The sequence below is a fragment of the Rhododendron vialii genome, chromosome 8a, assembly GCF_030253575.1.
Source record: "Rhododendron vialii isolate Sample 1 chromosome 8a, ASM3025357v1".
Classification (NCBI taxonomy): domain Eukaryota; kingdom Viridiplantae; phylum Streptophyta; class Magnoliopsida; order Ericales; family Ericaceae; genus Rhododendron; species Rhododendron vialii.
In genome coordinates this window covers 7,858,423-7,873,457 of record NC_080564.1, presented here as the reverse complement: position 1 = coordinate 7,873,457, position 15,035 = coordinate 7,858,423, and the positions used below count along the sequence as shown (strand labels likewise).

The 15,035-nt window shown below is 36.0% G+C and overlaps 1 protein-coding gene across 1 annotated transcript; it reads right to left on the bottom strand.

Annotated features, from left to right (window-relative positions):
• Positions 1–2,412: 2,412 nt before the first annotated feature.
• Positions 2,413–2,907, bottom strand: LOC131336527 (small polypeptide DEVIL 4-like). The gene has a single exon (XM_058372404.1). The coding sequence runs from the start codon at positions 2,787–2,789 to the stop codon at positions 2,643–2,645; it is 147 nt and encodes a 48-aa protein (XP_058228387.1). The 5' UTR covers positions 2,790–2,907; the 3' UTR covers positions 2,413–2,642.
• Between the last annotated feature and the right edge of the window lie 12,128 nt (positions 2,908–15,035).

Below are 15,035 nucleotides of genomic sequence, written 5' to 3'. Positions count from 1 at the left end.
TACCTGTAACATCACTCTATTTTCATTCGTCATCTAATACAATTTTTCTTCCAGGGCGGCCAACTCCACTTGGGGACGCATTTTGCACAAACATTTCCAACACTGACATGAGCGGAAGGAACTCACAAATCAATCAGGCCCCCACCCTCCCCTTCGAGCTAGTGTAATATGTAGGGGTATGCAGGGTAATGTGTATACGTGTCAAAGAACAAACACTGCAAATTGCTCGCTCCTGAAATTGGAGAGGGGAATCATTGACGCGTGGAGAGATCGAATTGCAGGCAGCACATGGTGCCCAAAACTTTGACGCGATTGGAAAAGAATCACCGGCACGTGTAAAAGTATGGTTGTCAGTGATGTAGTAGAAAAGGTTTTTTTTTGGGGGGGGGGGGGGGGAGTGGGGGGTTTTGGTTTTGGACAGTTTTTTGATCACACGAGTGTCTAGATTAGCTTACGAACATTACGATTTTTTAAGATGCTCTTATTCCATTTGACCCGATTTGTTTGTCTCTTTTTAATATTTGGGACGTCTTACAAAATTTTCTACATGTTTCTATCTATAATGATTTTTATATGCAATATGAATCTTATTTGATACATCTCAATTAGTTCTATAATATGATATTTTTGAAAAATATATTATAAAACATTATAAATTATGAGATATAAATAAGTTTTTGAAAGACATGTATGTCAAAATTGGATAAACAAATTTGCAAAAAATGTTTAAACCGGGAAAGAGGGAGTATTTTTATTTGCGAAGAATGTTTCTAATAAGATAAATTGTCCTTTTATATGTGCACTGTAAGTGCATATATGGTCGGTCCCCTTAGAATTATCATTTAGAAAGAGGACCCAAAAAAAAAAAACAATGGAGTTAAAAAAACGAGTAATGTTTTGTGTAAAACACTTGTACACCACCTTGTACGGTACCTATTTTGAGGTCTCACACAAATATTTAGAGCTTTCCAATTTGTTCAGAATTTTTTTTGAAAGGTCCTTGTAAAAAATTAGCTTCGTCAGATATTGGTAAATGCTTGATTCACACGTTATTTTTTTTGGTCCATACGATTCGAAGCCAAAAAAATCGTTCGGACCAAAAAAAGAATGCATGAATCAAACATTTACTGATATCTAGTTGGACTAATTTTTTACAAGAACCTTTCAAAAAAAATTTAAACAAATTAAACGGCTTAGATCATTTGTGTGGAATTTCGAAACGCTCCCATACAAGATGGTGTAGAACAGTAGAAGTGTACTACTCAACTGTGACTGAATAGTGAATAGTACTAGTACTGAGGGAGAGTACTACTCAACTGTGACTGATTTTTTTTTTTGTTTGATAAATTGTGACCTAATTTTTGATCAGTAACACGACTTCCACGTTTCTAAAATGTAGTAAAAATTATTGAGTGGTTTTGGACAACATTCTTCTCTACCACATATTTCTACGGGATGCTTCGCAAGGGCAGTGGTGTATAAGGGAGGTCCTCCCTCCCGCCTACTTTTTTTTTGCCGTTTTAAACTACGAATCTGTTAGTAATTTGGATGAGCATTGCATGTTCTGACACATAAAATTAGGAACTGAGAATTGTGTTTTTGAATTTTGAATATATTGCAATTAGGGTTTTCCAATAATTTGAGGTTGAAAGTTTGTTTGTTTGAACTTAGGCCTCTCCCGAATCTAAATCCTAGCTTCACCACTGGTACTAAGTGCATCGGTTTCATATGAATGTTCAAATGTGGATGCTCTAAATAAGCTTTCATCTAAAAACAGTGATATATATTTGATTGAGCTCAATCTTTCAAAGACTGAACCTAATCCTTCAAAAATTTCATACTCAACTGGCTAAGAAGATACTTGAGTGGCGGAGACATGATTTATATTTCGGGATCGGGGCTTGTTAATGAGACTCCAATGTATTGTTAGTTTTTTTTTTATGGTGAAAATGTGATACAATATTGATATTTTTTTCATTATAAAGAATAAATACTTGATTCAATTCTCATGCGTGCGGTCTTTAAACTATGAAAGCCATCGAGACATTTTTTTTTTATGATCCGAACCATTCACCTTTTAAATTGCTATTTTTCATCATTTGAAAAATTCATTTGTTTGGACACCGAAAAGTGCCTAACCTATTAGTATAAAATAGGATTACTTACGAAACCGGGCGCCTGGACCGTGCCACTCCCCCACTCTACTTAATTAGCTCCGCCCATGCTTAAGCTTTTTAAAATTAACATAACTACATAAGTACTTTGCTTAGTTAATCAGTGTCCATTAATGCCGATACTTATCAAGCGATTAGTGATTAATATACCAATATTATCATTGATTCACCAATATTCTACTAGCTAATTCTGAAAAATGAAAATCAAAAGAAGAAGGTAAGTAGAGAAAAGTAACACTAGCACTAAATACTCAACATTTCTCATTAATTGCTACTACTATTTACACAATAGAGAGAGTGGGAGAGAGAGAGATCAGAATTCTAAATTCGCAAATTTTCCGGGGGCCGAAACGGCCGCACCTCGAGCTTTAATTAACTCGGGTCGGCTCCGCTCGCCGTTAATTTGAAAATTAGTAAAACGAGAGATAGAAGTAGTACGTAGTAATAATAAAAGTTGATCATCTGAGTTTAGTCATGCCAGCAGAGTAGCATGACAACACATCTCCGCATAATGTAAAGCCTTGCTCTTTGCTGCTTTAGACACCTTCCCAGTGACGACGATCCTCCTGTTCTTGATCTTCTGCTCCATGATACCCTCTTCTTTGACCCTTCCATTCCTTGATTCCCTTTTCAGAGAGAGAGAGAGAGAGAGAGAGAGATGTTGTACTCTGCAGTAGGGGACGTTTTTCTAAGTAAAGGATCGGTCGGCCTTTTTATAGAGGAATACTGATCAAAGGATCGATAGAGTACACTCAATGGGTTCAAAGCCAATAAAGAAAGAACAGTCCCCGTGGTCCCCTATTTGGAATCTATTCTCTCTCTCTCTCTCTCTCTCTCTCTCTCTCTCTCTCTCCTAGTGTGTGTATTGTGTATTGTAATCTCCCTCCCATGGGCTACCTCGTGCTCTGCATTATCCACAAATCATGTGGGCATCATCCACCATTGGTCGGCCATTAACACGATACGGTCGATCGACAGGAGATATCCGGACAGTCTTTTTTTTATACAGTAGAATCCTACTACAAGATCTCTACCATGAAGCACCTAGGTTGTTTCCTCCTCTATGTTGTTTCGCTATCCCATGGCGCATACAAATAATTTTGGGCACAGTTTAATAACTTGTGGAAAAATCTACTCCAGTGTACAACGCCCATGTTGTACAATAACTCAAACAACACATTCAGAAAGTCTACACCCACCGCGCAACTTTTATCGTCCAAAAGTTTTTAGGATAGTTCAGATTTTAAAAAATTCTTCTCGAGGAAAGTTAGGAAGAGTTTTTTTTGGAAATCCAGACCATTAATTACCGATACGGATGGTGAGATGTTGAGCGATGAAACAAAATGCTGAGCGTAGCACCGCTGACGCACATATGTGAGGAAATATACGTGTCCATATTAGGAGTGTATGAAAATCAATATTTTAGGGTCATTGAAAATTTTCCTGGCTGTTAACTTCAAGATTAATTTATGATCAATCAAGGTGCGAGTAAGTTAATCTTGATATTGAATTAGCAAAAGAAAAACATGTATATATACCTCATTGGTGAGTAATTTCGTAGTACCAATTTTTGTTCTTAAACCTATTTATTAATTATTATTTATTGGTACTTTGGAATATTAAAAACCTAATCATTAATGAATCAGTGTCACATAGCACTTCATATAAATTATTGTGCAATATGTTGTGTCAAAAAGAAGCATTGTTTTTTTTTTTTTTTCCTTCTTTCTAACGGCGGCTTCTTCCACCTTAGTTATTGTTGTCAATTGATTTTGAGTTGAATACTTTAAAAATGGCTGTGAGTGTTCGTTGATTGGAGTTCAACCTCCTCTCCTTTATCGAGAATGGTAGTATATCACCTTGATGGATTTTGCTTATGCATTTTTTTTTTACCTACACATTTCATTTGCTTGTCAAGAAGAATTCAAAAGGCCAAAAAAAAAAAAAAAACCTATTGCAAAATACATTCTACGCATATCATTCAAACACTCTATCAGATTCAAAATACATTTTGATCATAATCAAAAATAAATAAAAAAATAAAAAGCGAAAAAAATAAACTCCCAAACACTCCGAAGATTGAAAACAATTTTCGCTTTCTGAGAAAACCCAAATGGACGCAAAGTGGGACAGGTGGGTCCATCTCATATTTGAAAGGGAGCTGCAAAGACGACTCTGGCCAAAAAAAATAATTTCATTTCAACTACTACTCTATGTCTCTATGTGAAGTGATCGGGCTACTATATTACTCCAACATGATCTGGTCGTTGCAGTGAAGATCAGTGTTTTATACTAACTTAATTGGCCGTTCTCTCTCTCTCTCTCTCTCTCTCTCTCTCTCTCTCTCTCTCTCCAAATAATTTTGATGGAATCTCTCTCTCTCTCCAAAGTTGCCAACCCTAGTTTTAAATGGGGTTGGATCCGTAGCCTCACATGACGGTCAAAAAGTTTTGTCTTTTGGAATGCATGCAGCTGTTCTCCACAGTCAACATGACTGCCAGTACTTCCGGAGTATAATTAATATTTTGGAGATGGCTCGTCTCAAGTTTACTAGTGTACTCCGGTTATTTTCCGACTTCATTTCGAGTTTACTTTGATGATCGAACTCATTGATATTGTAGAATTCATCGAGCATAACAATCCCATAAAAACAAATTTTTTTTTTTTTTGCTCGGCAAAGCAGCCCCATAAAAACAAATGTTAATCGTATATCAATCAATACTCAATCGAAGTACATTTATCTCAAAAAATAGGATTTTGATTTGAAATGTAGTGTGCCTAACTCATTTTTTTTTCCAGTATAAATGTACTCCGATCATGTGTTTATAAGTCTCAAATTAACATGATTTTTTAGAAAGTGATTTTTTTTCTCTTCGAATATTACAATATGAATGAGTCCGCTCATCGAAGTGGACCCAAAATCAAGTTGGAAATGCCCAGATTGAACCCCGTGTGCAGTCCACTAGTAAACTTGAGAGGAGTCGTATCCTTATACTAATATTTACTTGAAACTGCAGAGGGGGGTTTTCATACCATTTATTTACACTACACCTCTACCAAATATTCCTCCTATATATAAATGAAGGAACAAGAGATCAAGACTCAAGACAAAATTGTATTCAAACTCCCATAAAGAAAGAAGAAGATTGCAATAGGGATTCGAATGTTCACCTAATTCCAAGCATAAAGATGGGATTAACAATAAACATACCCAATTTTGATTGCTTACCACAAATTTACAATTGAGTCTCTGGATTCCCTTCTGCTTGCCACACAGTTTTTGTCTGCTGTTTTTTTAATTAATTTGTCTTCGTGACAGAGTGTCGCGTAATCCTCATGGTATATGTCATTGCCCTTTTAGTGCCTCCATTCTTCAACGAAAGTCTACTGAAAAAGGACGTGTAATTTTTGAATCACACGATAAAATACTTTTGTGTACTATACTTTCTAAAATTTATTGACGTTAAATTAAATATCTCAATTAGTTCTTCATAACCTAGACTGAAAAGTCATGCAACGAAGTATTGTATTTTTTTTGTCCGAAAATTATACAATTTTTCATTGTGGACTATCTTTTAGGAACAAAAGGAGTGTATTTTTTGGTCCCTAAAGTGGCTTCACATTTTGAGCCTTACCTGGGCTGGCATGGTGTGTATCATTATCAAATAACAATATATATACAGAGAGAGAGAGAGAGAGAGAGAGAGAGAGAGAGAGAGAGAGAGAGAGAGAGAGAGAGAGAGAGAGAGAGAGAGAGAGAGAATGGTGATTAAATTAATTAGTGTAAATAAACGACACCAATGGCAGAAGACCGGGCCATGTTTGGTCTTTGGTGTCTCAAGCTGTTTTTTATTCTGTATTATTATGTGTGAAAAGTAGGAGAGGAGGAAGAAGATCATGAAGATACAATACTGTACCGTGCGATGAAGACATGTCAGCACATGATAATCTCATGGTAGACATGGCCGTTGCATTCCATAGTATATTATTAACAACCGGGATTTTCTGTTATTAGAGCTTATTCCACGTCGATTTCCAAAGTAGGGCCAATTTTTTTGAATATATTTTATTTTTTGTGCGATGAAACAGTAAAAACCTTACCTATAGAAAAAAAAAGCCGTAAAAACCTTCAAATATCCTCTTTTTCATTTATCTAGCCGCGGTGTTTAATTTTCATTTATTTAGGCGAGGCACGCTAAAAATTAATCCCACCATATTATATATGGGTCAACTTTCCAAAAAGTTTTTTTTTTTTTTGTGATTTTCTCTCTCTCTCTCTCTCTCTCTCTCTCTCTCTCTCTTGGCTGTAGCTTCTGAGTCCCAACTCCCAAGGTTAGTTCCATTCACTCACGAGAGAAGGAGAAAGTGAAACTTCAGACATTTTCACCTCACGAGAGAGAGTAGAAAAGTGGTGCACCTTGGTCCCGCTGTGAATCTCCTCAAAAAGAGAGTTGAGACCAGAGATCTAGAAGAAACTGGGAAGGTACGTGTGGCACTTTCCTCAGTCTTACCGGAGAAAGACTCTTTCCATCTTTTGGTTTTGGTCCCACGAGAGAGAGTAGAGAGAGTATGCATGGCATCGTTATGGGTAGGGTGAAACTAGACTTACCTTCCTTTATTTGATGCACTGATAATTGGATCCAGAGATCGGCTATCTCAGTAATCAATGGTACTTCTTCCACCGGAGAGCAAGGAGAGAGAGTATGGATATGGGGAGGGTGAAACCAGACTTACCTTCCATGACTTGATGCACTGATAGGTGGATCCAGAAACCCTGTAGTGCATTATCTCAACAATCAATGGCTTAAATCATTGAAAATACTTTTGGACGGTTAGAATAATACACCACAGTCATGTAGTGCGGATGTGCACTACAGAATCTCCGATTCCTTGATAGGTTATACATCACGATGAAATCTTAAAAGTAATCCGGTCGGTCAAGGTTATAAATATTTCCTTGGCCTGAAAAGCTATAGACCCTTTGAGATTTTAGTTATTGAGCATTAGCTCCACATAGTTAGTTAGCGGGCTGAGGTTTCGCGTGTTGATAGAATTAACCAGACAAATCCCTAGCTCCACCAACTAAAAACAGCCATGTATCACCACCCATATAATCAAGAAAGAGCTCACAGTTTATCAATCTTTAATACTGTATGTCTAAACCGGGTAAGTTTTCCCGTATTAAGAGTCAAATTAAGCTAGGTACGTGCAGGCTTCACTCTTGGTGTGCTGCCTTCTTGTCGACCATACTCCCCCAAAACACAACATGAAGATTAACGCATGGTGCAGTACCGTCTTAAAAATCTTTTTGCGAAAGACTTCACAAAGGTAAAAGATTAAGGGCAAGAATTGAACAACACCCTGCGTAAATTTTGGAGCAATTTAGCTATCCAAATTGAAGTCACTTCTTAATTTTAGCTACCTACTTTTAAGATACATATTGCACTAGTCTCTCTATTTTTACCTTTACTATGCAAAAAACTTACTGTATTTTACATACTAGGTTCACTGTTCGTGCAAGGCACGAATGCCATGCCCGTTGAAGAGGAAAGGCAACACACCATCCACATGCACATTCATGTTTCGCGATAGTTTCAAAAATTTTAATGTCTGAGTGAAAACAAATCTACACATATTGGGAGTTCTCCACTGGAGTCATTCTTCTGCGGGTGTTGCGAACTACATTGTCAAGCTTTAAAGAATTTTCAACATTTCTTGTAACGAAATAATTCAAACAATCAATCCAAAGGCGTATTAGTAAAGAGCAAAGAGTAAGCCTAACAAAAGTGGACTACCAAATACTATCAAACTGTTAGTTCTCAAGAAACTACTGCAATACATAGGTCTTATACTAAAGCATCTGTGGCTTCACTTCAAATCTCACTCCACGGCATGCATGGGCAGTTCAGCTCTCACTTGATTGGGCTGTTCCAAGTGCAGATTTGGAAAGGCACCTGTGTGCTAACAAAAACACATCAACATTTCTTGATATTCATGATATGTAACTAAGAAATGCTACTGTTCGCTATGCGTACAGCATCCAGATTGCAACACATTACAAACAGTACCATCATATAGGGACCCTGTTTCAAGTATTCTATAGCATGCTAGCAACCAACCTATCTTTCTTTTTTTCTTTTTGAACAGCGAAGAAGAAAAATATATTAAGAGAGAGGAGAACAAAATACAAGAGATAATCCCAAAAAAAGATGCCTTGGATACATCCCAACAAGATTGGCACCTATCCAAAACATCAAAACAACAAAAGCCAAAAAGCCGGTTGATAAGTAATCAACAAACGAGGCAAACAAAACAGAAAAGAAATGGAACTGCCACAAGAGGTTTGAACAGCACCTATGGAACGGGGAACAAACATTCACTGTATATATGACTGGAACTACCACAAGTGATTTCAACAGCCATGGGCCATAAGCAATCGAATAGAAGTAGAATAGTTCACCAACGCTCCAGTTGAAGTCCATTTCCAATCTAAGATAATGCCACACGTGCCATGAAAAATCCAGCAATGAAGGTTCCAAACCCAGCAGAATAGATTCCAGAGAGTAGCACAATAACAAGCTGTATTCTTTGAGAATAAGACACGGTAGTAATGAGTAAAGCTTCATGCTCACACTTTAAGGTCTCTTAGCCCTCCAAGAAGTACATGGTTAATCTCTTAGCCCTCTAGGGATGGAGTTGGTAAGAGATACATCAGCTCAGCCCAATTGATTCCAGAGAATGAGAGGAAGCTCCACCATAAAACTCTTAGCCCTCCAAACTTAGGAGTTAAAAAGGGGTATAAGAAAGTGAGGAATAAAAAAAACCCCAAACCCAGCCAAAACTTACAGCCTCCAACCAACCAATCCCCAACCAACTTGCAAAATACAACCTCGACACCTCAACTCACCCATGGACGAGTCAAAACCATCCAGAAAAATTCCACAGAGATCCCAAAAAACAGCCCCAAAGCCCACCCCACCACAGCCTAACACACATAGCCCAAAGACCAAAGAGAACCCAAAAATAGCCCCAACACATGCATCTTCTATCAGTAAGAGAGCAAGGGCCATATATATTGATAATAATGCACTAAAAGTTTGAAGGGATTGTATCTTTTAGCAAAATAAAATTTCTATTGCAGCATGCAGCTTCCAACTTGAAGAAGTCAGAATTCCAAATTGTTAGTAGTCCCCCAGCACTGCCAATAGCATCGACTTCTAGATAATCACAGTCAGTAACACCCCCGAGTGAGCCAATAACAGCCTTTAATATGTCCTTTAGTTTTGTCTCTTGAAGAAGAAGCATATCAATCTTAAGATCTTTTAACCATCTTTTTAATCTTACTTCTTCTCCCGATTGCTTATCTTTCACTAAAGAGGATTTTAGACATGTCCATCTCACCAAAGTAAAATTAGTTAGAGCGCAACGTGATACAATCTTGCAGATTCAATATAGTTATACGAGAAAGGTTACAATCTACCTATACAAACCTTTTTGAATTTCAAGACACAACAGAAGATCAAGGCTTAAAAATAAACAAATACTCAGACCATTGAAAAACTAACTAAAATTTTAAATAGGCATTTTGTATTTCCCGACTAAACTAAGCTACAAACAAGCAATTATTAAAATGAAGATTATACTAATATATGCAATTTTCAGAAATATATAGTGACCTGAAATAACAAGTTTCCTTGTCTCACAGTAAAACCTAAATGCAAGTCAACCATTTTCTAATCTAGTACAAAAAAAGAAATGCAAGTAAACCATTAAATTTTTAAAAAGGAGGAATGTTACCTTATCTAACTTTCTAAAACTATCAGATCTCTACAGTATCTGTCCCTTGATAGCTTCGCCAGCTACCTTAACAAGCCAAGAAGGCCAATCTGCAAGCACCTGTTCCCCTTATGAGCATTTGGAATGCTTCAAATAGGCTATTCAGAAACGCCAACAACTTGATAATTCTCTATTCTTCTCAAAATGGTCATCCCTACCCTGTTGGAGCCATTATAAATCTTATTACTTACTCAAACTCTAATATCATGGACAAAAGAACACAACTGATAACACGTGAAAGCCCAACTTTGGTATAATAGAATCAAAATCTTTGGGAGAGTAAATTGAACTGGTCAGACCAAAGCCTCAAACAGCACAAATCAATCAGCTTTAGGAAATGGAGAAAAACTTAATAACCAGTGTACCACAAGCTCTAGTTTTTTAATGGAGTAATGGACAAGCACAAATGGGCTATATTTATTAGATGATAATGCACAGATCACCAAGAATACAAAACAAGCACATAGAGAAGTAACATGCAAACCTAACCCAATGTATTGTTCAATCCAAGAATCTGTACTCCTACATTGACTCATAAATTTTGTAGCTCTCTCTTGGTGGATTGAATCATCAATTACTTAATTTTTCAGTTCTAAGTTCTGATTTCGTAAGCTGAATATAACAAAGAAACACAGAATCTGATAGAGTCCTTCCGAAATAATCAAAGCACAGTCCCTCGAATAGTTCTCGCAATTAAGGACAAGATTTTGGCTAAAACCAGAGCTTATCTTCCACTTTTTAATCATGTTTGGAAAGAAACAGCAAGTAGAAATAATATTGCTCTCAATGTGTATTAGTTGGTAGATTGAAGGCCAAAAGCTCATCGATACTTGCTTGGAACGGCACATGCATGCAAACCATGTAACTTACAGCCGGGGAGAAACCAACACAACTACAAAAGAACAAATAGTACTCAATATTGGACTCTAGTAAGTTCTTTATCTGCTTTCCATATTTAAAAAACACAAACTAAATTCACCCAAAAAAACAGAGACAACAAACAAACCCCTTTTTGTTTTGACCTAAATCGTCCAAAAACACACGAAACCCTAAATCAAAATCTTATTTGGAAACTGAACTAGAAAATAAACAAACAAATGGCTTAGAAACACGAAGACCTGTCCATCCATCCATAAATCTCCAACCTTATCCTTCAATATCTATATATACAAAATTTCTTTTCCTTTTTCTTGTATGTATCAGTTTTGAACAGAATCTCAAATAATCCATGCAAGTTCAAAACCAACACGAATTCATCAAAAACAAAGCTCGTTGATCAGCTAATTACAATTTCTTCTACTAAACGTAAGATTTCAGGCAGTGAGGTCGAGATCTATTTGATGAAAAAAACCAATTCACAAACCCTAACTGTCGCAGTCTGTACGTTCAAAGCGACAAGAATCCAAGGTAAGGTGAATCTGCAAACTTCTATACATATACGCATTCCTTACATATATCTATATATGTATATATACACAGAATAGAGAAGAAAAACTGAACAGTTTACTCGAAATTCGAATCCCAAATTGGAGAATACCTGCAGAATTTAGAGCGATGGCACATGAAGGGTTTTTTTTTTTCCTTTCATAAAAAAAAAAACTAAAACAAATCTCCAAATAATCAAAATCAACTCTTGTACTTCGGCTTCCTTGCCTGGAACCTCATCGCCATAACTAAGATCGAAAAGTAGAGTCGATCGCAAGAGTTACCTCTTCAAAGCCACCAACAGGGCAGAAGATTCAAAACATAAAAAACAGAGGCCAAATCATTCCCCAGAGTTCATTCCAACTGAAAAAAATCCAAGTGAAGAGAAAGCACGGAAAATACAAACCAGAATTAACAGATCTGTGCAAATTGAACACGCAATCCGTCGAAATTTGCGGAAACTTAGCAAAACAAAATCACCTCTCTCATTTGCCTTCTTCATTGCTGCCCTTTTCGTCGTCGTTATCGTCATCGTCAACATCATCATCGTCGTCGTCGTGGCTGCCTTCATCGTCCTCTCTCTCTCTCTCTCTCTAAACACCATTCTGTGTAAAACGCCAAAATCAAGGGGAGTGATAAAGTGGTAGGTGAGAGAAAGCGGTGGAGAACACGCCACGCGGCCAGGATTAAAATTACAATTATACCCATCTGGCCTGGGCAATCTGTAAAATGCCCAAAATTAAAAGGTAAATTCGTCCCAAATTGAAAGTATGACCACCGAAAAACTCTTCCTTTATATATAGGGAAAAAAAATAGGAGGAGGATATGATGGCCAATGTAAACCGAACCTACAACGAGATAATTCAAACTACTTAAATTGTTGGCGTCGTTAAGAAGATTGTTCAGGAAAAAAAAATTAACCTGATTCGATATCGATAGGTATCAAACTTCATATTTTCAAAATAATATTTTTGTTTAAAAACAGATAGACGTTCGGCAAAGATAATTTTTTTCATGCATCAACTTCTCAACAAGCTCTACGAAATGAACAGTTCAGATCATCCCGTCATGGGCTCGGTGCATGTTTAAAAATAATTTTCCACCCAAAAGTACTTGAAGAGGTAAATTTGCCTGACTTGTAGATTGAAAGCTTAAAAGCTAATGAATTTAGCCCCAACTAGTGAGTTACTCTAGCAAAGCTAGCAATTATGTAAAATGCCGAGGGCTTCCCCGAGTCTCGTGGAGCATGGTTTTTGAACTTTTCCTAGCTATTTTGGCTACGCATGCATTTCCCCAAGTCTCTTGTGCTTCCTCTAATAAAGGAAACCGGAGTTAAAATGGTTCATAGTTTCTACATAGCTATCTATTCTCCATGGATTGAAGCCTAAAGGTATATTATGTGGCCTTTTGAAAGTAGAACGGCCCACCAGATAGTAGCCCAATTTTATGTCTTTTCTTGATTTGAAACAGGCCCAGTTAAGTTGTATATGATCTGGTAAGGTCCAACACAAATAATAAATAAAGTTCAAAAATTGCCTTTCTTATTGAGTACACATTTTCTTGATAATAAGATGTTTGGTCAGCTTTCGCGTATCTCGATTAATTTAAAGAGACTTATTCTACCGCCCACTAGCGAAGCGCGCAATTAAACTCGTTATCTTGTATTGATTGACATAGCAGGATATTTCAAATCTAAAAAAATTAAGAAGAAGTCCCTCTAGTTTTATCTTCCTTGTTCATGTTTCATGGATGCCGTTGATTCACTTGTTAAGATACAGTAGTTATGTATACTATATAATACGTACTGTACATAAGAATGTAGTAACCTCTCTCTCTCTCTCTCTCTCTCTCTCTCTCTCTCTCTCTCTCTCTCTCTCTCTCTCTCTCTCTCTCTCTCTCTCTCTCTCTCTCTCTCTCTCTCTCTCTCTCTCTCTCTCTCTCTCCTACCTACCTATATGGGATTTGCACATATTTTTATTCATTATTCTACCCTTTTACAAAATACTATAAAATATATACTTTATTTTGCTTGAAAAGAAAACTAAATACAATCAATAACATAACAAATACTCTTTCAAACCCATCTCTTTTCTTTATTTCTTTTTTATTATTGTTGTGGAATTTTCTTTATTGTTTGTGAGAAAATGGAGTAAATTCCAAAAGTCATACGAGTCGATCCACTGATGTACAAAATAACAGAGAAAGAGTTTTCACTGATTTTTTTATCCAATCCTTGTACATCAAACGGGCAAGACGCTACTTTTTAATAAAAGTAACTCGAGCATCCTGACTTTTTTATGAGTACCAACCGAGAAGATTATTTAACCATTTATATTTAGGGGTGGTTTAGATTAATAAGCCACTTGGCCTATCTCTCTCCCCTTAGTACCCCCAAACCTCTCTCAAAATTTTTACCAAACAAATTTTATTCAAAAAAATTCACATTTATAAATTATTTTTATGTCAAATTTTGTAGATTATTACGGATTAGTTCATTTTGACCAGTAGAATTGAAAAAGTAAAACATTATGTACCAAACCAAAATTTTGTGAATAAAAACAAAAATAAGTCAAACAAATAGATATTTTTGGGGTTATTTTTGTCTTCATTTACAAAAATTTTAAGTTTGGATCAATTTTCTTTTACTTTTTCATTCATTTCGTTGAGACAAACCAATAATTTAAAAAGAAATTACAGCAAAACTAACAAAGGAGAAAAAAGTTTAAATAAAGATAAAAAAATACGTGGTGTCGTGCGGGTGATGTGCACCATCTGAGCCGTCGTTTGGCAATTTAACAGTCTAAATCTCATCTCCATAGTGTAACATCAAAGCTGTTCATTGCTGAGATGAAATCTAGACCACTGAATTACCAAACGGACGGCTCAAATGGAGTTGTGCACCTCCCGCACAACACCATCCCCAGTTTGGCTTTTTAGAGCATCCACAATGGTGTAATCAAAACCAAAACATTTCTAACAATATTTGCTCAAAAAAGAGCTACATTGGAATAACCAAACTTAGCAACTCATCAAATTTTAGCTCTTGAATAATCAAACTATCAACTTTTTTCCAATAACCAAATTTAGTTGTCCCTACATTTTCTCAATCAAGTACACCATCATTACACAAAAACCTTCTCTTTCTTCCATTTCCATCATGTTTCTAAGAAAAATACTTTAAATTTTTTTTTTTTTTTTGCAAAAACTGTTTATTTCAAAACAATTTTTTTATTAAAACATTTTTTTTCAAAAACTTTTTTTTTATTCGAAAACTGTTTTTTTTAAACTTTTTCCTGAAAATTGTTTTTTTTTTAAATCAAAGCTTTTAAAAAACTATTTTCTCTTTTTCTAATAACCTATTTTTATCAGTTTGAAACCTAATAAAAATAACCAAACTTAGCAACCCATCAAATTTTAGCTATTGGATAATCAAACTATCAACTTTTTGCCAATAACCAAATTTAGTTGTCCCTACATTTTCTCAATCAAGTACACCATTATTATACAAAAACCTTCTCTCTCTCTTCCATTTCCAACATGTTTCTAAGAAAAATACTTCAAATTTATTTTATTTTTTTTGCAAAAACTGTTTATTTCAAA

Excerpts from the sequence above, each read along its gene's own strand:
- LOC131336527 (XM_058372404.1), bottom strand. The coding sequence starts at position 2,789 with ATGGAAGGGTCAAAGAAGAGGGTATCATGGAGCAGAAGATCAAGAACA.